This window comes from Molossus molossus, unplaced genomic scaffold (assembly GCF_014108415.1).
Source record: "Molossus molossus isolate mMolMol1 unplaced genomic scaffold, mMolMol1.p scaffold_m16_p_1, whole genome shotgun sequence".
NCBI lineage: Eukaryota > Metazoa > Chordata > Mammalia > Chiroptera > Molossidae > Molossus > Molossus molossus.
This window is the reverse complement of record NW_023425344.1, coordinates 247,787,675-247,811,712: the sequence shown is the minus strand read 5'-3', so window position 1 is coordinate 247,811,712 and position 24,038 is coordinate 247,787,675. Positions and strand designations below refer to the sequence as shown.

Here is a 24,038-nt window from a genome sequence, read left to right as displayed (position 1 = left end):
GAAGGCCTCCATTTGGCTGGATGCCCATCTTTCTGTAAGGACAATTTAATTGGGACGGTCACGGAAGGGCCTTAACAGGCTGGACATTGTTCCCGGTGTTGTGAGATGAGTCTGGGTGAACCAGCAACCAGCTGCGGCCTCAGCTTCCTGCTGGCCTTAACCAGACAGCAGGGGACACATGCCGACAGCGGACGAGTCTGCCTTCAGGGAGCTCAGAGTCAGGTGATAGAAGCTGATTGGAAAGAGGTTCCATGGTGAAATAAGAATCAGGAGCTGGATGCAGAGGGGCAGGTGCCCGGAGAGCATGTAGCCTCTGTGGGTGCAATCCTAGAAGGCTCCTCGGTGGAGGGGGCTTCAGAAAAGTGCTGGCTTGTTCCTGCTGAGCCCCATCCTGGATGCACCTGTCTGGCCACCGGGTGGGCCCAGGCAGGTGGGGTGTGTCCTGGGGTGGTGGTGGACACGGGGTAAGAGGCGGTAGTGTGCGGAGCTGAAAGGTCTCTAACTGGTTCTCCACCTCTAAGAACAAAGAACAAAGCGAACCTTTCCTCATACGTGCTGATGGGAGACGGATGCTCTCATGCATGCTCACGGAGCGTGAGTGAGTCCAGCCCCCAGGAAGGGCGATTTGGTGATTTTAGAGAATCGCAAAGGCATGCCCCCGCTGGCCCAGCGATCCCAGCACAGGATTTATCCTCCGGGTGAGCTGGCACCCGTGCCAGTGGCGTACACAGGTCCCTCACTGCAGAGGCGCTTGTGATGGTCACATTCGGAGACTGCTTGGGGGTCCACTGCCAAGGATGGTGCCCACCACCCTGAGCACTCTGGGGGCTGTCCTCGGGGGGAAGACGTGACTCACAGCCAGTCTGGCTCGTGCCCAGGGGCAGCACTGCCCACCTGCTCCTTCGCGTGCCATCCGCAGGGCCCCTGGCCATGGAAGGGGGTGATCTGTGTTTGCCAGCCTCAGGGGAGCATGGTGCCTAGCGTCTCCCTGCCCAGTCTCTCACCCTCATTTTATCCCGGTGGTTGTACCTGCTCCCTGAGGGCATGCACCTGCCCCAGGTACACCCATGGCCCAGCATTCCCTGAGCTGCCTGTGCCTGAGGGCTGGGGACAGGGGCCACTCAGGGCAGGGGCGAGCAGGCAGCTTGTGCCAGCTCCCTGGTGTCCTGCCCACAGCCCTGCTGGGGCCCGACAGGATGAGTGATTGGCTTGAAGAGGCTGCTGGCCACGCCGCGCCATCTGGTGGGGCTATTGTGGACCACACAAAGGAGGGAGCCTGGCAGGGCAGGGGCCACCGAGGAGTGGCCGGACGAGCAGGCGGAGGACGCTGGCCTCCCAGCACACACCGGCCGGGCATCTGCTCCGGGACCTGGGCTGCAGAGCAGAGATCTGGTTCATCACCTCCTGGGAGGACCCAGAGCCAGCTCCCTCCCTCTGAATCTTGGGCTAGAATGCTTTAAACAAGTCTGGCTCTGAGCTGATTTATTGCCCTGCTAAGATGTAAAGGCAGTTTTATGTGCTGGGTAATTAAGTGGCATTATAGACAGCCGAGAGTGAGTGGCTGCTGTTTTAATAATTAAAATAAATGACCCCTTGACTGCTTCCCGGCTCGATACTGTTTTCCCTCAGTGTCAAGACCCTGGAGAGAGACAGAACGTGAGTGTTGGGTGTGCACATACCTGCGTGTGGGTGTGGATGTGAGTGGCTGTGCACATGTGGGTTGGAGTGAGTGTGCGTAGGTGTGTGTTCAAGGGTGGGGTGTGCAGGGGGAGGACGGGGTGGCTCCTCCGCGATCTCTGGTTTCCAGGACAGTTGGTGGGCACACATCACCCGGGGCAGGTAGAGCCCGTCCTGGACAAACTGCTTTTCCGCCCTGGCGGCCAGGCTGGCCCAGGTGGGTTTTGGACGACATCTCCGTGGGGGCAGCTCTGATGCTCACCCTGGCCCTGGTGCTGTAGCCGTGGCCGGGCTGCCCTCCTCAGAGCCTCCGTCTCAGCTCCTGTACGATGACATGACTGCCCATCTCACATGCTGTGTGCTGGGCACCCTTGGGGACATCAGCTCCCCTTCAGTAATGGAGAGGCATTGAGCTCCATTTCTGTATGGACCCTGGGTGAGGGTTCGTGAGGGCAGCGATGAAGTGGTCTCCCGCTGCCCTTGGGGTCTGAGTGACCAGTGGGGGTGCCAGAGTGGGGACAAGGTCGTGGGCAGCAGAGACAAAATGGGCAGCAGGACCTGAGGCCTGGGAGAGACCTGGACCCCTGGCCGGTCAGAGTGTCTCTGGCCTCGTGCACCTGCCTGCCCAGGGCTGCAGAGCCCCGGAGCACAGGCCAGCCAGCCGGAGAGGGCTTTCCTCTGTCCAGGCTGTGCCATCGTTTTCTGGAACGTGGCCTTCCCCAAGCGTGGACTGTGGTACAACGCGTCCTCACCCTGTGGGGCTGGCAGTGGGCTGGATGCCTGCTGGGCATTTCTGGGGCAGGAGGGAGATGAAGGAAGCATGAGGGGAGGCCCAGGCAGAGAGGAGAGGAAGGAGCGGAAACAGATCAAGGGGGGTCAGGCGCTGTGCTAGGCTCTCCACGGACTGTGCTCTACGAATTGAGTTTAATCTTACCAACCCTGCAGCCAAGGTGATTCTTTAATGCCTGGGAAAGTGGCAACTCAGGGATGTTCAGGGGCCAAAGTCACAAGGTGGGGACAGGTGTGAAGTCCCCTCTGTCCCGTCCTCCCTGCTCGCCCCACCCGAGCATCCTCCTCCTGCGCTCCCCACGGTATTTCCTCAGTCTGTGCTGGGAGCTTGGGGTTCTCCAGGCTGGGCTGAGCCCACACCACCTCCGGCCTCTGCCCTGCTGGGATTCCCATTGTAGAACTTGCAGCCTGGGGGTGCCGGTCCCCAGCTGTGCCCGCATGACCAGCTGCACACCTCGCTGAGCCTGGGCCTGCGCAGCTCTTCCTGAAACACAGGAGTGTGCGAGGCAGCATCTCGGCTGCAGGGACAGTGGAGGGCCTGCTGTGTTGTGTGGCGGGGTGGCAGGGGGAGCCGCGGGGCTCCCAGGTAGAGGCATGTCTTACCCCAAAGCCGGGCCTGCCCGCCCTGGCACGGCCCAGCGCGTGGAGGGCGTGTGCTGCACCTGTCTGTGGGTACTACCCACCCTGTTCGTGAGCACCCCGCCAGCCCCCTCCCTTTGCTGCTGCAGGCCCTGCTCCTAGGAATCTGTGACGCCACCATGGAGGGGCGGCCAGGAGCTTCTGTGCCTGCGTCTGCCTGCCGTGGGGTGGCTGAGGCCCCAGGTTCTGTGATCGGAAGCCCGTCCTGCTGACCCTGCTGTCCTAGGAGGCCTGGCTGGCCCCGCGCCTCTCTCCCAACCAGGCATCTTTTCAAGCCCAGTAACTGGAGTGCTGCCAGTGTGGTGTGGTCCCCAGAGCAACTCGCCCAAGCTCGTGCTGTCCCGAGCTCAGATCCAGACACGCCGAGGCAGTTTGGCCTGTCGCAGAGCGCAGCATGGGAGGGCTTCCTCAGGCACAGCTGCTCCCCGAGGGCCCGGGGACGGGGGCCTGGGGCACAGCCTGCTGCTGCCGCCCGTGAGCTCCGGTCTGCTGGGGAGAGGAGGTCGGGGGCGCCGATGGGTCAGGGCCTGCTGGCCCTGTGGCTCCTTGGGGACTTGCCACCTGTCCCCCGCCCTCCCCATCCGTGAGGTCCCTGAATTTCAGAGGCTGGGCGGCAGTGGGGGCGGGGCCGAGCGGATGGTCCTGTGGGTCCAGGACGGTGCCCAGAGCCCGGAGGTGTAAGTAAGTCTTCCTTCTTCCCTTCGCTCCCTGGCCTCTCGAGGGGGGAGGGGGCGGGGCTCGGGCCCAGGCACCTGGTCTCCCTGCCCCGAGTGTGGGTCTGGGGTGGGCTCTTCACATCTGCCCTTCCAGGGGCTCTTCTGGCCTTGGGCCCAAGGGGACCAGAGCCACTGTGGATTGTCAGCCTGGACGAAAGCGCTGTGGTAGCTGCCCATCTCGGGGGAGCTCAGCCCTGTCGTTTACGTGAGCAGCAGAACCCCCATGCCAAGTGGGGTGCTTGGTGGTTAGTGTCTCGTGCTCTGTGAGGAGAGCAGCGGAGCCCCCTTGGCGACACGGATGAGAGGGGCGGGGGAGTCTGTCCTGGTGTCCCACCCAGGCACGGTCGGCTCTACCCCGGTCAGGCTGGTGTGGGCCTCCGGTAGGAGACCTTGAGTGGAGCTGAGAAGCAGGGCAGATGTCATCTGGTCCAGCTCGCTGTACAGGCCGGGGCCACACAGCCAGGGGTGCCGGCCCGTGATGGTGCATGCACGTGGGTGAGGACGTGGCCAAGTGGGTGGGGCCCCCTGGAGCGTGGCTGTCTCCCTGTTCAGCTCTTCAGCCTGGGGCTTGGGGAGCAGTTGGAATCCCCTGAGGGACTGTGGTGGTCAGTGGGCAGGCCCTGGGCCGGGCAGGGGCCTGGCTTCTCATCCTGGCTCTGCAGCTCCGTTGGGGGTTCAGGGAGTTTGACCTCTGTCTGGACCTTGGTTCCTTCCTGCAAACGGGTCTCAGGCTCCGTGGGCTTCAGCATCGAAGCTGCGCTGAGCTGTGGCTGTTGATTAACCAAACTGCGTGACTCCTTTCCTGCGTGTGTGACCTTTCTCTAGGCCGTGGGGCAGGGTGGCGGGGTGGGGCATGCTTTGAATAGCTGAGCTCCTCCCAGGTCCTGGGAGAGCGTGCCTCTCCTTGGAACCCTCATTCAATGACATTTGGATGTCCCCGTGGAAAGGACCTGGCCAAGACCTGCTGCCGTGTCTGAGCCCCCAAGTGTGCCTGGCACCTGTAGCCCCGGAGGCTGCTCCGAGAGTCAGAATTAGGAGTGCCGAGTGCCTGTCCGGCGCCTGGCATGCGGGGGGCTCTGGAAGTGCTGCGTGAGGGGTTTGTCACACGCCCTCCCGCCCCTGTGGTTTTATTCAGGCGGTCTGCCTGTCGGTCTGCCTGTCGTTGGCCCTTCCAGTGATCTCTCCCCGTATGTGATCACCACCACTTCACAGACGGGAAAACGAGGACTCAGGGTCCCTGGGCCGTCCTGGGATCTCCCAGTCCAGACTCGTCGGTCCCTTCTCCGTGGAGGCTGAGCCTGGCCGCGCCACCTGAGCTAAGATGTGGGCGGGTGTGAGAGTCGCATGTGTCCGAGACCCCCTGGCTGCTGGGACGGGACAGCCTTTGGCGGTGTGTACTCAGAGGCATTTGTGGGCTGAGAGCCCTGGGTCCCCGTCCCTGGTGTCCGGGACACGTCTGCTGGGGGCAGCTGGTGAGGGCTGGTCCCGTGAGGAGAGGGACACTTGGCTGGAGCCGTGGGCAGCGAGGCCTGGACGCAGGTTTGATGGCTTATTTTTATATTTCTAAGAGGGTACGTCTTAGAGAAACAGGACGCTTGGGAAAGAAAACCAAAACACACTGGTAGCCCCGTCGTCCAGACCCCGCTCGAAGACGTTCCCCTAAGACAGAGCTGGTTACTTTGTCCTCGGGCAGGAGCGTCTGGGCTGCTGTTCGCCTCTGTGGGTGTTCAACGTGGCATCTGGCCCTTTTCACTCCACATTGCATCAGACGCCTTTGCCCTTGGTCGTCATGACCCTCGTCCGTGGCCCCCAGCATCCCGTGAAGTGAGTGAACCAGACTCGACGTGACCGTCACTCCGTGGTTGGACAGATTGTGTCCTGGGGCCCAGGCGGCCCCCTTACAGTAGTGACCTCTGGCCGGTAGAGCTGGGGGCAGAGGTAGTCCTGGGAAACAGCAAAGTGGTGCTCAGGCTGGGTCATGCACCAAGAGGTCGCCGGTTCGATTCCTGGTCAGGGCACATGCCCAGGTTGTGGGCCCGATCCCCAGTGGGGGGCATGCAGGAGGCGGCCAGTCGATGTTCTCTCTCATCGATGTTTCTACCTCTCTCTCTAAAATCAATAAAGGGAAAAAAAAGTCTATGAGAAGGTGTATTTTTTTCTCCGGGCTGCTGTAACCAGTGACCATAAACTCGGGAGCGTCAAACCAGAGACACTTACTCTGTCAGAGTCCTGGAGGCCAGGAGTCTGCAGTCAAGGTGCCGGCAGGGCTGGTTCCTTCAGGAGGCCCTGAGCGCGGGAGAACCCCTCCTTGTCTCTTCCAGCTTCTGGTGGCCACTGGCCGTCCTTAGTGTTCCTTGGCTTCTGGCCGCGTCTCTCCAGTCTCCGCCTCATCTTCACAGGGCTCTTCCTGTGTCTCTGTGTCTCTGTGTCCTTGTCTGTGTCAGATGAAGGCACCCACACGGACTCAGGGCCCTTGGTAATCCAGAGTGATCTCAGCTGGATCCTGACCTTGACTGTCTCTGCACAGACCCTTCTCCAGAGGCGGCCACGTTCTGAGGTTCTGGGCAGACATGGCTCAGCCAGCTTCCGAAGGCGTGCACGATGCTTTGTTCCCTGGGGAGGCGAAGGGCTCGCGAGGATGCTCAGAGAGCTGGAGCGGTGGTCCAGCCGCTGGTTACGGTCAGAGCGGAGTCTGAAGCCGTCTCCCCACTGTCTGCAGCCAGCACGGGGGCCTTGTGGTTCAGGGCGACCCTGAACACCACGGAAGTTTCCCGGGTTGTTCTGACATTGACTCACACAGATATCTCAACTGTGCTCAGAGGTTGTTTTTCTTCCCCTCCTAAGATGGACCACGATGCTTTTTCTTCTGTGATGTTTCATCTTCCTGACGTGTTATGTTTGGAAGGATCGGACTAAGGCTGTTATTCTTCACTGCCTGCAGATGCGTGAAGATGAGGATGCGCCCTGCTTGCTTGTCAGCGCAGAGACTTAGCGCGCCTCGGCCGCAGGCGCCCCGACACAGAGCGAATTAGCTTCGTGTGACGGGGCCCTGATGAGGCATCTCCGTGGCACGCCGTGGGGGCGAGCGGGAGGGAGCCCTGGAGGCCCTGGCGGCCCTTCCAGACCAGTGTCTCCGTCCGGCCCAGGCACCCCTCAGCAAACGGCCCTTGGTTCGCGGCTGTCTTCATGTCCTTCAGGCTGATACTTTAAAAAGGGCCCTAGGTGGGGGTCCTCGCAGGTGGGGGCTCTCGGCACAGGCGGGGAGCAGCACTAGCCTACCAGGGTCACAGGCGAGCCAGGCAGCTGGAGCGGGCCGCGGCTGGGTGGCAGCGGGCGGGCATCCCCGCACCGCATGTTCTGCTGGGCAGGCCCTGGGCTCCCATCCCCGCTGCACTGCATCTTGCGCTGTGATCTTTGTGGAGTCACCCAGTCTCTCCGGGCCTCAGTTTCCCCACTTGTAAATGGAAATAATGGCATCTCTCTCAAAGGGTTATGGTACCAGTTTCTGGAAATGGTGGTGAAGGTGTTTTTTTCTCTCTCTCTTTTTTAAATGTGGGTTTAAAGTGGCAGAAACGTGGCCAGAACAGCACAAGGACCCTGGAGCTGTTCCCCAGGTTTGCCCCCTGCTCCCCTGCTCTTCCTCGGTGTGTGAAGCGAGGTTCTCCTGGACCGTGTGGGAGAAGTTGGAGCCCACACGCCCCTTCCTCCTAAATACTGTGTTTTTGGGACCAAGGACTGTCATCTACGTGGTGGCGGTACAGTGGTCAGCCCCGGGCACGCGGGCGCCCACGCCGAGCCGTCTCGGTGTTTAGAGACCGACTTTCTGGCCCAGGATCCGGTCCGGGGCCCAGGCTGCACCCTCCCTGGAGCCCCCTTTCACTCGGAGCTATTGGCCCACGTTCCTGTGTTGTTTCACCGACACTTGGAGAGTGCAGACTGGCCACACGTTGGCCCCGGCTGACGTGGCCCAGAGGGGGGCTGTGTCGGTGCTCCCTACCCCCCGAGGTGACGGGGACTTTCTGACTTCCTCTGTCCTCTGACACTTAGCGCATGGCATTCGCTGAGAGCCCTCCCCTCCCCTCATCGGCCTGTGTGTGGACATAAGGCTTCTTATTTTATCCGTTGGGGTTGTAACCCCTGGCTCTCACTGTCATTGACATTGTCACTTAGCCCAGGACAGACAGCTGGCTGCGTGCCGGGGAGGAAAAGGATTCGGGGTTTGACGAGAATCCTTATAGGGCTATGTGGGCCCTGGGGCCAGGGCACCTGCTCTCGTCCTGGCCGAGCCCACGACCTCGGACACGGTGGTGAACACCGTGGGGGTCCGGTTCACCCCAATGTTAGAAGGAAAGGTTGGGACAGGCTGATCTTTAAGACCCTGTTCCCCAGCCACCGAAGCTCCCTGGGGCCCCCTCCCGGCCTGTGCTGTCTTCCCCCTAAGACCAGGAGTTGGCTGTGGGCAGTTCCTGGTGGCCAGCCATCACCTGTCACCTGTGGGAGTGATGACACAGGGCGGCTCCTTCCCGCCCACCTCGCTTCCCTGTGGCGCCTCTCCAGCTGGGCCTCCTCTGCAGAACCCGGCCTGTTTGTTCTCGTTGGCAACCAAACATTGACCTCACCCTGGCACCGCCTCTCCTGACCTTCGGGTCTGTTCTTGTTCGTATCGCTCTTAAAGAGACACAGCTGTGAGGGCAGGCGCGGTGGTGTGCAGCCGTGGTGGGCCCCCACCCACTGCACCCACATGCCCGCTGTGCCCGTTGTGCCCGCCTTGGAGGCTCCCCACTTCCTCAGTGTGCAGAGGCCTGTTCTGGGACCTGCCCAGGGTCACACAGCAGGTGGTGGCAGGGCTGGGACTCTGAACCCAGGCCCCTGGTACACGGATGCTACGCCCTCACCACAGGTGCCCGTGTGCCCTTTACAGCGACAAGCGTCAGCGGTCACCTCCCAGAGCCTTAGGAAAGGACTGATGGCTCCTGCTCTGTCCCAAGGCAGGGCTTCAGGGGTCGAGGGTGGTGTGCGGGGCTGTGCCGGTTGCCAGCCTCCTCCAGGTGCCAGCCCTGCAGGGACGTGCAAAGGGACGTGCGGACTCCAGCACAAAGTGCTCGCGGCTCTGGCCCAGCGCTCACAGGTCAGGGCCCCTGCTGGGGCGGGCAGGGGCCAGAGACACCATGGAGGAGCTCTGTGTGGGGACAACCATGGTCGCCTCCAGCTGAGAGGTGGCGGGGTGGGGGCACTGAGAGGAGGGAGGAGCAAGACTGGGGAGTGTGCCACTGGGGGGTTTCGGCAGGAGAGCAGGAGGGACAGTTAGTGGGACAGGACCTCTCCAGCAGGGGTGGCAGGGAGCCAGGGTCTGCCGCCCGGAGCAGCCGAGGGCCCAGGGACAGTCCCTTGCTTAAGTGCTTGAGCTTCTGAAGGCTCTGGAAGGCCCTGTCCCTCAACTTCCTGAGCTGCAGCCGCCCGGCCTGGGTGCCCCCGAATCCTCCCGGCAGCTCAGTGGTCAGGGTCCGGGATCCTCCCATTACAGATGAGGACGAAGGCTCAGAGATGTTCAGTCACTAGTGTGAGGTCACACAGCTGTGACCACAGAGAGGCCCAGCTGACCTCAGGCCTCCCTTGACCTACTCTGGCTCTAGGTCCTTGTGGCATGAGAATCACAGCCCCTGGCCCATCCTCAGTGGCCTGGGGTGAGCAGGTGCCTGGCTAACAGGACAACGGGCTCCTGGCCTGTCAGTCCTATTTTGGGGCCACACACTTATATCACAATGGAAAGTGAAGGGTTTTCCAAGCCCTGTTCAGAGTGAGTGATCTTTGAGCCCCTGGAATCATGTACCCCCCCCTTTGTGGGGAGATCCATGGGTCCAAAGGGCAGTGTTAGCTGGATTTACTTGGTGAAAGGTAACCCAGGCCCGAGGGGCATTCAGAAGGCTGAGCCCATGAGCGACGGCAGGTCAGGAATGCACTGGAAAGCCCGCATCCCAGACACCCCAGCCCCACAGTGCCTGCAACCCTGTAGCCCTCTTCTGCAAGGGCCTGACCCGTCCTCGCTGTACTGAGGGGACACCCAGGCTCTGGCAGGGACTCTCCTGTGCTCTGCAGGGCAGGGATAGTCTCTGCCCGCCTCCTCCCTGCCAGCTGCATGCAGGGTGTGACTCCCGAGCCAGCCTCTCCGTCCCCACGGTGACCTCAGGTGGACACGCGGGTATCAGCTTTCTCAGGGTGGTTGGGTCAGGGGGCAAGACCGCAGCACACCCAGGCGGCCGCCCAGGTCCTGCCCACCCACCTTCATTCTCCCAGTGTGGCGGGGCCGTCCAGGTGCAGGCTCCTCTGGCCTGGGAGAGCTTTGTCCTGCCCTGAGCCTCCCATCTGGACCCCCAGCTCCAGGTTTGGTACCACCCCTGCCGGATTCAGATCTCCGTTGATGTCCACGTGGGCCTGGGTTCCTGTAGGCTTGGGCCCTTCTCCTCTTGCTGGTTCCTCGCCTCCTCGCTGCCTGGATTTGGCGTGGGCTGTCCCTTGAGCCCTGTTTACTGGGGGCTTTCAACAGGCGGCCAGTTTGCTGGGAGGCGGGAGGCTGAGCCCAGCCTTGGCTGGATCAGAAAGGCGGCAGGTGCTGGAGCTCGGGTGGCCCAGCCCAGGGGGCGGGCATGCAGTGGAGGGGAGGTCGCTGTCTCCACGGTGGGCTGGTACGGCGGCTCGGCCCGAAGGCGGGAGGGCCCGGGGTGGTCAGCCTGGAAGCCTCGCCGTTCCTCCCATCTAGGCCGTGCTGTGCGAGTGTCTGTGGAGAGGATGGGTGGTTTTTATTGAGCAGCTACTAAGGACCAGGCCTTCACAGCTGCACCCTTGGGAGTCTGCACAGCAGCCTTCCAGCGGTGGTTTTTTATCTCATTTTTAATGAAACTGAGGCTCAGAGTGGCTAGACAAGCCACTTAAAGTCACACAGCCGAAATGCTTAGTTCCTATGTTAGTGTCCTTTAGCTGCGGTCACACATGACCACGACCTTGGTGGCTGAAACAACACACTTATTATCATACAGTTCTGAAGTCAGAAGAGCCAAAATCAAGGTGTTGGCAGGGCCGCGCTCTTTCTGGAGGTCCGAGGGGAGAATGGGTCCTTCCTCTTCCAGCTTCTCCAGGCCACCTGCTCCCCGGCGAGCGGCCCCTTCCCCGGCTTCAGCAGCCGCAGTGGCTCTCCCCCTGCTCCCCGGCCCTGCTCCCCGGCCCTGCTCCCCGGCCCTGCTCTTCGGCCCTGCTCCCTGTCAGTCTCCCGCGGACGCAGCTGGGAAGCGCTCTGTTCTTAGGCGTTCACACACCTTGTTGGACCCGCCGGGGAGTCCAGGCTGTCACCTTGCATTCTCTGACCTTGCTCACAGCACGCTCTTGCTGTGTGAGGTCACGTTGTCACAGATTCTGGGCGTTGAGATGTGGGCGTCTTTGGGGAACAGTAGTCTGCTGAGTACAGTTCATTGGCGCAGGCGGAGAACAAGTCCCTTGTGATGTCATATGGGGAAACTAAGGCTGGAGGTTTCGTGGGGAGTGAGTCTGGGGCGGGGACCCTTGACCCGGATTTTTCTCCAGCCACACGGCCTCTTCCTAACGAGCCTGGGGGCTCTCACCGGCACAGGGCTCCTTCGGCGCTGGACAAAGGCGCCCTCCCCAGGATCGGGGTGGCGGGGGTGGCACCATTAAGCTGGCTTTGTTGATGATCCTTTGGTCCACAGTCACCTGCTGTGGGTTTTATGTGAACCGGGAAGCGCAGTTTGCTGTCCCCACGCCGAGTCCGTATCATTTCTAACTGGGTGGGTCCTCGCTGCCCTGCCTAATTGCAGGGATGCCGAGTCGCCTCCCTGTCCTGCCGCACCTGCCACACCTCCGTGCCTCCGCACGTGGCTGGAATGTCCCTGGTGTCCTGCCCCCTCCAGGCGTCCCCACTGTTCGGCCTCCTCTGCTGGACGGTGGGCCCCACCCTGGCTGCACCACCTCCTGACGGAGGGCCTGCTCGGGCTCAGTGCCCGTGGTTGACATCTAGTGATGAGAGCCTACCCCCCTGTCTCCCCAAACCCTCAAAGGGCTGTTTTCATTACTAAGGGGCTTGGCACATCCTTCCTGGGGCTCAGTAAATGTTTACCTCCCACCCTCAGAGCTCAGTCCTTCTGTCCTCGCCTGTCGTGGTCCCTGCGGTTCAGCTGTGTTCGCAGGAGGTCAGCCCGCCAAGCAGCAGTCAGGGCCCGGTGGGCGTGGGGACCCTCAGGGATGGAGCTCACCAGGCGGGTGATGGAACAGCCGCAGCTCAGCACGGATCAGGGGTCGCAGCCCTGAATCACTGGGAGGGCATCTAAAATGCCTGTGGACCCCGAGCCCCGCCCCCGAGTATGATTCAGTTGGTCTGAGGGGGAAAGAGACCAGGTGTTAAAAGGCCCCAGGGAGCCAGGTGCTGCAGTGCTGAGTGGGCTGACTTGGTCCCTGTGGGCCTAGGTGTCCCCCACCTCTATCAGCAAGTCCCATTCAGAGCAAAATCAGTGTTGGCCAGGGAGGGGACATCCACAGCGCCGTCACCTGCAGATGCAGGTTAATTTCTGGGTGTGAAAATTGGAGGCCCAGGATCGGAGTTTTCCCCCCTCCTCTCCTCCCTGGTTGAAACAATGACACAGTTTCAGTTTGGCATGTCAGGCTTCCCCGGGGGTAGACAGGGCTGAGTTGCAGTCTGCGGTTTGAGAACACCGGAGGCGACGAGGCAGATCCAACCCCAGGCTCATTCTCAATGAGCCGAGTGGGACCCCGCTTCCTGTTGAGCTGCTCCCCCAAGATTTCAGCGTGGACCCGGGTGGACCTCATGGCTTTTCCTGGATTTAAATGCCAAGCACCCTTGCAGCCCTGGATGAGCAAGGCACTGATTCATGGGGGCCCCGGCGTGGCACAGCACACAAAGGGGCAGATGGCAGCCAGGGGACAGCTTTGTGCCTTATTAGGGGAGGCTGGATGGACAGCACGGAGAGATATCAGCTTTCATTAGTGCAGCCGTTAGTTTTTCTCTGTGCCCATTCATTCTCTTTCCGCCTTGGGCTCTGGATGGAGCGGGTGGGGCTCCAGTTGCTGGAGGCTGTTTCGTTTCATTATTCATTGGCGGTTGAGGTTTCCCTGGTCTTGACCCTGCAGACCTGGAGGTGGGATGGTGGCTGGAGCTGGATGCTGGCCCGTTGGACGTCAGTGTCCAGGGCGGTGTTTGACTTTGGCCTTGCCTAACTTCTCTGCGATTCAAGCTCCTCTTCCATGAACAGCGGCCTCATCAGCTCCGTGTGAGCAAGCGTTGCTTGCATTGATGGGAGGGTCAGGGTTTGCTGGGTACTGGGTGGCACAGGTAGGTGTTCAGTGAAATTTGTGCGTGTGAATGGGAAAGAAGCTTCCCTTCTCAGGGCCTGCGTGGACGTGAGAACTCTTTCCCCCAACCAGGGCTCTGAAGTCAGGCTGAGTTTGCAGCTGGCTGCTTTGGCCCCTGCCACCTTCAGTCCAGGTGGGCAGTCCAGGTGGGCAGGCCAGGCCAGAGGAGGACAGCGTGCCTGAACCTCCCAGCCTGCCTGGCTCACGACGGCCACTGCTGAGAGGTGTCCTCACGGAACCCGATGCTCTCCTGATAGCCTCCCTCCGCCCTCTCGCCTTCATCCATAAATAATACCTGTCTCACATTCAGCCCGCACCTCCCGCAGCTGCCATGTTCGCCGGGAGGCAGATGCTAATGGCTCCGGTGTTCCTGAACCTGCCTGTCATGCTCCCACCTCCGTGCCTTTGCTCACCCTGTGCCCTTGGACTTGCCTTTCATCCCCACCTTGCTTCTCTGCCTATCAGAGTCCTGCTTGCTCTCAGTGCTCCGCTCGGATGCCTCCTCTTTCAGGAAGGAGTCCCTGATTTTTCCTCATCAGCACATCCTTGTTCTCTGTCCCCCTCACCCCTAGGCTGCACCTCTTTACCCCACTCGTTGACCTTTAGCAAACAGGGTTATTCCTACAGCTCTTTCATTGAAGGACCCTCAGAAAGGGGGCCATGTCCTTGGACAAGCGTGTGTAATGAATGGTGGTCTGCTGGCATCCGGCTCTCTGGCCTCGGGCAGAACTGTTCCCCCTCTGAGCACCCCTTTGTCTGCTCTCCTGGCAGAGTACCCGGGGGCATTAAAGGGTGGGGAGTGGGTATGTCTGCCCCGAGGTCAGTAAGCACCTTCCCGTGTCCTCTTTGCTTGGAACCTTCTGTGTCCCTGTGGCTTCCCTCCAGCAGAGGATGCCCAGGAAGAAGCTTTCAGCCTCTGCTTGCTTTCCCCTAGTGATGGGGAGCTCACGCTCCACTGGTAGCCTGGACTCTTGTGAGATTGGCAACTCTCCTTTCTGGGCTCGGATTCTGCTCTGTAAGAATTCGGTCAGCAGTGAGCTTTAGGACTGCCCAGGGGCCCAGGAGTAGGTGGGCCTTGGCTTGGAGCATCCTCCAACCCCTTTAAGAAGGCAGGACCAGCCCTGGCCAGTTTGGCTCAGCAGATAGAGCATTGGCCCTCGGACCAAGGGTTGTGGGCTCAGTTTCAGTCAAGGGCACATACCTGGGTTGCAGATTTGATCCCCAGCCCCAGTCGGGGTCTTGCAGGAGGCAACCAATTGATGTTTCTCTCTCTCCCTCTCTCCCCCTCTCTCACTCTATAAAGATCAATGGAAACATACCCTTGGGTGAGGATTAAACAAACAAACAAAAAGATAGGACTCTGCAGGTTCTGTGGATAGGTGTCCCGGGCTTTGCCGGGGAGACCCAGAGAGACCCCGATGTGCTCATATGTCACAGGTGAGGGCAGCAAGAACGTAAGCTCCAAGACCTGCCAAACCTGGCCTGTGGGCAGGGCGGGTGGGCAGTGGCCGCAGGGGGCTGAGCACCAGCCCGGGACCGGCTGCTCCTCCAGTGATCTCTGATGCAGGGCGGCACCGGGCGGGAAGGCTGCCCGGAGGAGGAGGCCTCTCCTCCACTGCCTGGCCCACTAGCATCACCTGGCCTCCCCAACCTCCGCCCCTTTCTCCGCTGGAGGCTGCCCGCTGGCCATGAGGTGACGCGTGTGTGGGAGGCACGCCGACGGTGCTCACCGAGTGTGCACGGTTATCAGTGGTTCCACTGACTATCTTCGTTTGTTCTGGCTGCTTATACACAGCAGGTGTGTGTTTCTCACGTCCCAGAGCCTGGAAGTCCTAGAGCAGCAGGTGGGCAGGTTCCGTGTCTGCTGATGGTCCGATTCCTGGCTCCGAGCTGGCGTCTCCCCACTGTCCTCACTGGGTGGAAGGACAAGAGCCCTAATCACATGAGGCTCCACCTCGTGACCTGGTCACCTCCCACAGGCCCCCCTCCTATCACAGTGGGCGTCAGGTTTCCGTACATGGATTTGGGGGGTCATAGACTTCCCACCATGACAATGTCCCTGGCGCCTGGTCAGAGCTCCCTGTGGCTGGTCCTCCAGGCCGGCCCCGCCCGCGGGCTCGGGGCACCGCCGCACCTCGTTTCCGTGGGGGCGAAGGGTCTGAGGTTAGCCTTGGGAAGAGCGGCTTCCCCCCCGGAGGCCCGGCACAGTGGGGGCGTCTCTGCCCTGCTGGATTCCTGACCCGCGGAATGTGGGGTTTGCCCGCCCCTGGGGGTGAGTCCTGGCGGGGCCCAAAGGAGAGAAGCCCGGGAGGCAGAAGTTCTCGGAGCTGTTTGCACCGTCTGGGCGGAGCGGGGAGGGAGCCCTGCCCGACGAGGGTGCTTCTGTCCGATGGGTCCCCATGGGGCCGTCGGCCGGGTCACGGCTGCCAACCGCTCTTAATGAAGTGGCAGGAGAAGGGGATTAATCAGCCCAGCACCTTCCTCCTGCACACGCCAGCCACGTCTGCACAGCCCCGCAGAGGGACACGCCAGCCACGTTCGCACAGCCCCGCAGAGGGACACGCCAGCCACGTCCGCACAGCCCCGCAGAGGGACACGCCAGCCACGTCCGCACAGCCCCGCAGAGGGACACGCCAGCCACGTCCGCACAGCCCCGCAGAGGGACACGCCAGCCACGTCCGCACAGCCCCGCAGAGGGACACGCCAGCCACATCCGCACAGCCCCGCAGAGGAGGCCCCAGGCGTGGAGGGGCTGGTCTCCTGCTAATGACCTGCCACAAAGCCCGCGACCTTGTGGGTTCTCCGCTCAGAGGGAAGGGGCTGGAAGGGAGGAAGGGCTGGTAGGATCCTGGAAGGGGCCGCAGCTGGAGTCAGGCCTTGTGTGACCCCGTGACCCCGTGACCCCAGCCTGCACTGCCTCCTGAGCGGTGGCAGACACCGCCGGCACCCCGCCCCCACCTCAGAGGCACCTACTGCTCCGTGCCCACCGCTCTGTCCCGTGGGCTCCTGGAGCCCTGCCTGGGCTTCTGCTGCCATGTCCAGGTGGGCCAGGCAGGCGGGGCTGCGGCAGCCCCGCCCCTCCCAGTGAGCAGCCCCCACAGTGAGTCCTTGGGCAGGAGAGTAACCTGGGACCCAGAACTCCGAAGCAGATTGACACCCCTGTCCTCCTTCCACCCACCCCACATCCCCACCTCCCTGGCTCCCGGGGCTCCCTGCTGCGTGCACTTGCGTCCTGTCTCCCCCAAGCTAAGATGTGAGCTCCTGGTGAGGTCGGCTGGGACAGCGGTGTGCAGGGGGTGAGGGCGGCCACGCACCGTCACAGGCTGTCGCTCCTGCGTCTCGTCGTAGCTGTTGCTGGGCACGGGTAGGCTCGAGAGCCAGGTCCCTCAGGAAACCGGCCGACCCACCCGGCAGGATGAGCTCCTGCTAGGGCTGCGATCTTTCCTGAGGGCCTGCTGTGTGCTGAGAGGGAGCTGGGTGGGGGGAGGGTCCGAGGGTGGTCACACTCAGCCTCTGGCCCCCAGATTCTTGGTTTGGACTGAAGGGGAGGCCAGGGAGGACACCAGGCCGGGAGGGGAGACGGGACCTGGCTCTGGTCTCACAGCTCTCAAGGAGGCGGGGTCTCCCGATGGTCAGGCCAGGACTCAGCACCGGGCTCCTGGGCTGGACCCTAACGGCGCCAGTGGGTAGGGGCTCCCAGACCCGGCAGACTGGGGACTCCTGCCCGCCTCAGCTGCAGAGGGTCCGCGAGGAGGGCAAAGCAAGGGCTGGTGTCTGGCTCCTGGAAGCGAGCATGTTGCAGGGAGCGCCCCCCGAGATGGAAGCTGTGTCATACAGCCCCCGGAGTTGGTCTGAGCGGACACCTTGGCCAGCCCAGCCTGGAGTCCCTTCCGTAGTCACCCGCCTTGTTCTCCCTACAAGCAGCGAAGCCGGGAAATGATGCTTCCCTCCCTCGAGGCTCCTGTCCTCATTACTGCAAACCCTGGGATTAATTTAATTACACGCTCGTCTCCAGGAGGCTGGGCTGCGAGGCGCCCCATGGGATCACAAGGTGCCCGAGGCTGCTGGGAAGGCTCATCTTCCTCGTGGGCTGGGCCCTTCCCGGGGTCTCCTGCCTCCTGGCCCTCCCCTGCCCCCTCCCGCAGGGCCCACCTTGCTCTCCTTCTTCCCCATGCAGGGCACTTGCTCCGGGCGTCCAGATGTCCTGCTGCCTGGCCCCTGGCGACATGCAGCCAAGTGTGGGGACAGGGCCCAGTGTGGTGGGGAGGCCTGCCTGAGACTTGCAGGAGGCAGCCGGGGCTGTGAACTGTGGGAATGGGCGGCTTGGGGCTGGCCTCAGGAACGGCACCCCAGCCAGATCTGGGAGAAGTGGGCAGAGGGTGGCTGGTTGAGCCCAGTGTCCAGCCACCCTCCCGGCTACCCTCCTGCCTCCTGTGTGACCCCTGGCTGGTGTGCTCAGTGGCTAGAGAATCAGTCTGAGCACTGAAGGGTTGTGGGTTCGATTCCTGGTCAAGGGCATGTCCCATCCACAGCCCCGTCAGGGTGGGTGTCAAGGGCAATCAATCGATGTGTGTCTCTCACATCAATGTCTCTCTCTCTCTCTCTCTCTCTCCCCCCCTCCCTCCCTCTCCCTCTCCCCCTCCCTGCCTCTCTCTGTCTTCCACTCTCTCTAAAAATCAATGGGAAAAAATATCCTCGGGTGAGGATTAACAACAAAACAGAAAACAAAACAAAGAAAACTTCAGTGACGTCATTGACTAGCTGTGCAGTATGAAGGTGCAATTATTTTTTAAGTCTTTATTATTGGATAAAGATAGCCCCTCTTTCCCCCTCATTGACCCTCTCCTCCTGAAAATGCAAGAACTTAATCCATTCTCCTTAAAAAAATTTCTTTTAGCCCTGGCCGGTTTGGCTCAGCGGTTAGAGCGTCGGCCTGCGGTCTGGAGAGACCCGGGTTCGGTTCCCGCTAAGGGCACGTACCTCGGCTGCAGTTTGTCCCCGGCCCTGGTTGGTCGTGCGGGTGGCAGCCACTCTATGTGTCCCTTCACGTCGATGTTTCTCTCTCTCTCTCCCTTCCTCTCTCTCCCTCCCACTCTACCTGAACAAAAAATGGAAAAATGTCCTCGGGTGAGGATAAAAAAAAAAAAAAAAAATTCTTTTAAATCCTTACCCAAGGACATGCTTCGAGAGAGGAAGCAAGAGAAGAGAGAAACATCGGCGTGAGAGAGGAACATTGATCGGGTGTCTTTTGTTCGTGCCTCGACTGGGGATCGAACCCACAACCCAGGCATGTGCCCCAGTGGGAATCCAACTGGCGACTTTCAGTGCAGAAGATGACGCCCAGCCTGCTGAGCCACTCCAGCCAGACTGTCTCCCTCTCCTTAAAGTGGATTATTTGAAAATGAACGAGAAAAGGTGTAACAAAAAAACCGCTCGTTCCCCATGGAAACAGCAGCCCTGTGCTCCCTCCCGAATTCATTGCGATGCATCGATGTGTTTGAGGATCTGCACGCATGCGGATCATGTGTCCGGGCTCCCCCGCCCCCTGTCGGGTGTTCTGCACTTTGTGTAGGAGAGCAGCTGTCCCTGGACATTCGGATGTGACAGGGCGCGAGTCTGCTCCTGCTGGACACACTTATTCCCAGGTGTGGCCGCTGTAGCATCGCCTGCGTTTTTTTGGTAATCCTCACCCAAGGATATTTTTTCCCTTTGACTTTTTTTTTTTTTTATCCTCACCCGAGGACATTTTTTTTACTTTTTTTTTTTTTTTTTTTTTTTTTTTTTTTTTTTTATCCTCACCCGAGGACATTTTTTGTTCAGATAGAGTGGGAGGGAGAGAGAGGAAGAGAGAGAGAGAGAAACATCGACATGAAGGGACACATCGAGTGGCTGCCACCCGCACGACCAACCAGGGCCAGGGACAAACTGCAACCGAGGTACGTGCCCTTAGCGGGAACCGAACCCGGGTCTCTCTGTACCACAGGCCGACGCTTTAACCGCTGAGCCAAACCGGCCAGGGCCATTTTTCTACTTCTTATCAGATAGAGTAGGAGGGAGGGAGAGAGAGAGAAACATCAATGTGAGAGAGACACATAGATGATTGCCTCCCGCACGCGCCCCGACCACGGCCAGGGATGGAACCTGCAACCCAGGTCCGTGCCCTTGATTGGGAATTGAACCTGCGACCCTTTGGCGTTCAGGCCGATGCTCTAACCGCTGAGCGGCACCGGCCAGGGCACCGTCTGCGTTCTTCATAATTAGAATTAATTCTTTAGCATGGATTCCACAGGAATTGCTGGATTATTTGAAGTATTTTAAGACTCTTATATTGTTCTTTGGAAATTCAAATGAAAACAGCACACCTGGCGGTCTGAAAGTGTGCTTTGTTCTCTGGCTGCTGGGGTTCGGGGAAAACCCGCGCAGACAGTGCAGTGGGGCCCGCATCTTGGGATGGGGCCGTGGATGGGCCTCAGGTCTGTGCCCACGTGTGGCAGCCAGGGGGCAGAGCTGGCCTGGTGCGGGCTGTGGGCCCTGCCTGAGGTCTGGTGCTGGCGGAGAGCCAGTGGGTGCTGTTGGGTCATTTGTGGGGATGTGATGGCTTGTCTCCCTCTCCCGGGGGGCTGGGTGTTACCCTCTCCCCTCCTCCCCGCTGTCCTGGGGCTCTGCTGTTCCCCTGGAGTGAGGGTTGGGCTGGCTACTCCCCCCTCCCCCCGCCTGCCCAGTGCTTAAGACAGTGCAGATGTGCCCTGGCTGGATTGGTTCAGCGGTTAGAGAGTGATCCGTGGACCAGAGTCAAAGGTTCGATTCTGGTCAAGGGCATGTGCCTCAGTTGTGGTTTGTTCCCGGCTCTGGTCAGGGTCATGTGGCAGGCAGCCAGTTGATGTGTCCCTCTCACATCAATGTTTCTTTCTCTCTCTCCCACTCCCATTCTATCTGAAGATATTTGAAACAGTATCCTCAGGTGAGGATTTTTAAAAAAGAGCTAAAAAAATGCAGATACCCCCTGGCCGGTTTGGCTCAGCGGTTAGAGCGTCGGCCTGCGTCGGTCTGCCGTCCAGAGAGACCCGGGTTCAGTTCCCACTAAGGGCATGTACCTCGGTTGCAGTTTGTCCCCGGCCCTGGTTGGGTCGTGCGGGTGGCAGCCACTCGATGTGTCCCTTTCACGTCGATGTTTCTGTCGCGCTCTCTCTCTCTCTCTCTCTCTCTCTCTCTCCCTCCCACCCTATCTGAACAAAATATGGAAAAGTGTCCTCGGGTGAGGATAAAAACAATGCAGATGCTCCTGGGCCTGGTCCCAGGGCTGGCTGGCTGGGGCTTCTGAGGGCCCTTCCTTGTGCTTAGGGAACAAAGAGGCAGGTTGAGGGCAAACGGGCACCTCTGTAGGAAGCTGCCACTCATAGCTGGGAGCAGCCTTCGGGGCGGCCTTCTGGTGGGCAGGAACTCTCGGGGCCTGGGCCATGCCCTGGAGCAGGAAGGTCATGGCATTCTGGGGAGGGGGCTGTCACTGCCCCAGTCCTGCAGGACTCCAGTGGGGGACAGTCATGTCACCACGGGGCTGGGCCCATTGGGTGGTGCCGGACGTGCGCTGGGGGTGGACAGAGGCTTCATTATTCCCACGGGTGCGTGATGGTCTAGCTTGCCCTCCGGCGGCACCCGCCCAGAAACGTTAAAAGCCCCATGGGGTGTGTTCCCTGGGTCCCTGCCTCCATGAGGCGGTACTCTGGGGGTTACAGAGCTGGTCTAAGGTCTGGTGCCTGCTGAGGTAAAGGGTCGGAGGTGCAATCTGGGAAGACCCTGTGTCCTGTCGGGCAGCAGTGACCAGCTGGGTGTGCATGGAGTCCAGGCTGGCATCTGGGCCGCGTGAGCTCTGGTGAGATGCTCTGTGGACAAGAGGTACACAGACTGTCCCTTACCAGGTGGCCACTGCCCACCCCGGGGGAGGTGCCTCCTGACGTCGGGCTTGGGACCTGACTCCCCGCCTTTCCTTCTCTGCACCTGCAGCTGCAGAGATGGTTTGGTCCCCTTGCCGCCTGCCCCAACCTTCCCTGCGCCGAGTTCTGCCCCTTGGCCTCCACCCAGGCAGGCTCCCTCCTTGCGGTCCAGCCTGCAGTGACTGTCATCACTTTTCTCCTCTGACCCAGTGGCAGGGTGGGGGATTCTGCCGGCTTTCCTGACATGGTTGTAAAGGGGGTCAGCATAGAGGGGGAGGGTAGATTTTACCTCCTGCTCATTCAGAATCTAGGCGCGTGTTGGGGCGTGTCGCTGGCCTGGCTCCTGCCGGCTGCACTGGTAAGAGTCTCGCAGGAAAGGTGGAGGCTCACCTGCCCGTGTGCCCGCCCCACAGACCGCTGTGGGGTTCTGCACATCAGGTATGGTGCAGCGGACGGCCCCTGATGCTGGGTGGCCATGCTCAGGAGCCTCAGTTTCCCCACCTGGACCCTTGGCAGTGAGGGTCCCATCAGGGGTGTTTGAGAGGGCTGTTCTGGACCCAAAGCATGGCAGAGGCTGAAAGAGTCAGCCCAGGACGAGCTGGCAAGGGGACCCCTCATCTCTCTGCAGGAGTGTGGGGAGGGCAACTCTCCCACTGGGGACCGAGTCTGACAGTGGATGTGTCCTCTTGTGTTGCAGATCCCTCGTCCACCTACATCAGACAGCTGGAGACCAAGGTGAAGCTGCTGGAGGGTGACAAGCTCCTCGCACAGGTAGGCTGCTGTGGGCGAGCGCAGGGCGAGCCTGCTGCCTCTGGGCCGGTGTCAGCTTCCCGGCTCCGCCCTCTTCACACCCGCAACCCCCACCGCCGCCACTCCCGCCCCAAGTCATCTCCTGGGATGCTGACACCTGACCCTCGCTCCACGGCCTCTGGGGACCTCCATCAGGTCCTGTCCCTCTTTGTCCCCCAGGGGACTCTGAGCTCTTTGGGGGTCACACTGGGTCTGTCCCAGAGATGGTGCAGACACAGTCACTGAGGGGATGGGCTGCTGTGCCCCCTGGTGGACAGGTGAAGCAAGGCCCCAGAGGTGGGCTGGCGAGCTTCACTCAGACCCCGTGGGAACCTCCTCGCCCCTGCCACACCCAGTCCTTTGGGGGCTGGAGTCATCCTTCCTCCTGGGGCTGGCTGGTGCCCGCAGACTGATGAAGCCACGTCTCACCCCAGCACGTCCCCAGCACAGGGACGGCGGGTTAGAGCCTCGGCAGGGAGGGCAGAGCAGGGCGTGGGACCGGAGCAGGGTGGGCTGGGTGGGAGCTGGGGTCCGCCCTGGCTGGGGCCCGGGGGCCAGCTGGCTTGGCTGACCTCCCTAGCCTGTCCCCTAGTCCCCATCCCTGCCTCAGTCTCACCCCCTTCCTCGGCAGCACCCCTGCTCCGTGGTGGCCAGCTGGCTGGGATGCCCAGTGTTTCTCTGGGAACCAGCCCCAGGGAGGGCTCAGCTGCCTGGCCCCACTGCTAGGTGAGCGGCGGGCACGGTGCCTCTGCCCCATGCAGGACGCCCTCGGGCTGCCGGCTGCGGGGGGCTCGCGGGCCAAGCACGGAGCACAGCTCCACGCCTCACTCGTGTGGCCTCGCAGACAGTTCCCGCAGCCCGGTGGGACTTGGCAGAGCTCACGGCCCAGGTTTGGGTTCCCCCTCAGCCCTGCACCCCCACCTCAGGTGCAGAGCCAGGCACTGAACGGCGAGGCTCGACTTGTCACTTCCTGTGGCGATGTGAGGGCTGAGGCTCGGCCCTGGGCTGGCTCCTGGGGCTGGAGAGGGCAGGGAGGGGCGGGTCTTACCTGGCTGTGGGCTGGGGCCCCTACACCCAGCATTCCACGCGGACCTCACCTGGGCTGGCCGTGGTCGCTAAGGAGGGGTGTGGGGTGGGCTGCGGGAGCTCTGGCGGAGTGATGCCAGGGACCCCGGGTGACAGGGGCAGCCCTGGGCTCAGCCAGCGAGAGGGGAGGGAGCTGCCCAGCCCTGTGCAGGGAATGAAGGCCAGGACCCCATCTGATGGCGGAAGTCCCGAGGGGGGTCGTGGCCGTGCAGGTCCGCCCCCCTCTGCCGTTTTCTGTTCCACTGCTCCCCGGAGGAGCAGGGAGAGAGCTCCCTGTTCCGGGGTCCAGCCGAAGCGTTGCTTGTGGTCTTGTTTCCACAACGACAGGAGTGTCCCTGACCCCATGGCCCCTTCTCTCTTAGGCCACCTTGTCCCACTGGGAAAACGCACCCCCAGCCCCAGGTGGTGGACCTGGCCGTGAACTTGTGGGAAGCGAGCACATGTTCAGGCTATGAAGGGCGGCCCTTCGCCTTCTTCCCTGTTGGCACCGCCTGGCTTCACGGAGAGCCCCCTGGCCGTGTCCCCTGGTCACGTGTGCAGAGGTGGAAGTGGACAGGGCCCTGTGTCTGGGCATCAGGGGGATGGCAGCCCCTCCCCCTCCCCAGCCAGCTCTACTTTCTCCCAGGGCTAGGATTGGGGTGTTGGCCTGGAGGCAGCAGCAGCGGGGTTCTGTCCCCTACCTGTGCCCACACCTGGGCCAGGCACGCGGGGCACCGACACTGTCAGCTGGGGGCTGCAGACCTTACCCAGACCCGGGCTGGCTGGCTGCAGGCAGTCTGATGGGGCTTCAGGGACAGGACGTGCTTTTGCTGGCTCGTTGCTGGAATGGGAGAGGTGCGGGCCCAGGCCACTCAGAGCGGACAGTTCCAGCACCTGAGGTCCATGGGACTTTTCTTCCTGAACGAAGCCTGAGAATCTGAGCTGCCCTGGTGGCAGCTGTGTGGGCCTGTGCATGTCGTGGGGGCGGCTACTTAGGCCCCTCCTCATCTCTTCCTCAGCAGGGCCTCTGCTGGTGGGCCCGGGTCTCCTCAGGTCC

The 24,038-nt window shown here is 61.4% G+C and overlaps 1 protein-coding gene across 1 annotated transcript in view; it reads left to right on the top strand.

The window, feature by feature from the left end:
- Nucleotides 1-24,038, top strand: part of CCDC85C (coiled-coil domain containing 85C) — a 73,188-nt gene that overhangs the window by 34,206 nt on the left and 14,944 nt on the right. The window contains exon 2 of the mRNA XM_036247376.1: nucleotides 21,825-21,898. Within this exon, the coding sequence (XP_036103269.1) occupies nucleotides 21,825-21,898 (74 nt within the window). The remainder of the gene's footprint in view (nucleotides 1-21,824; nucleotides 21,899-24,038) is intronic.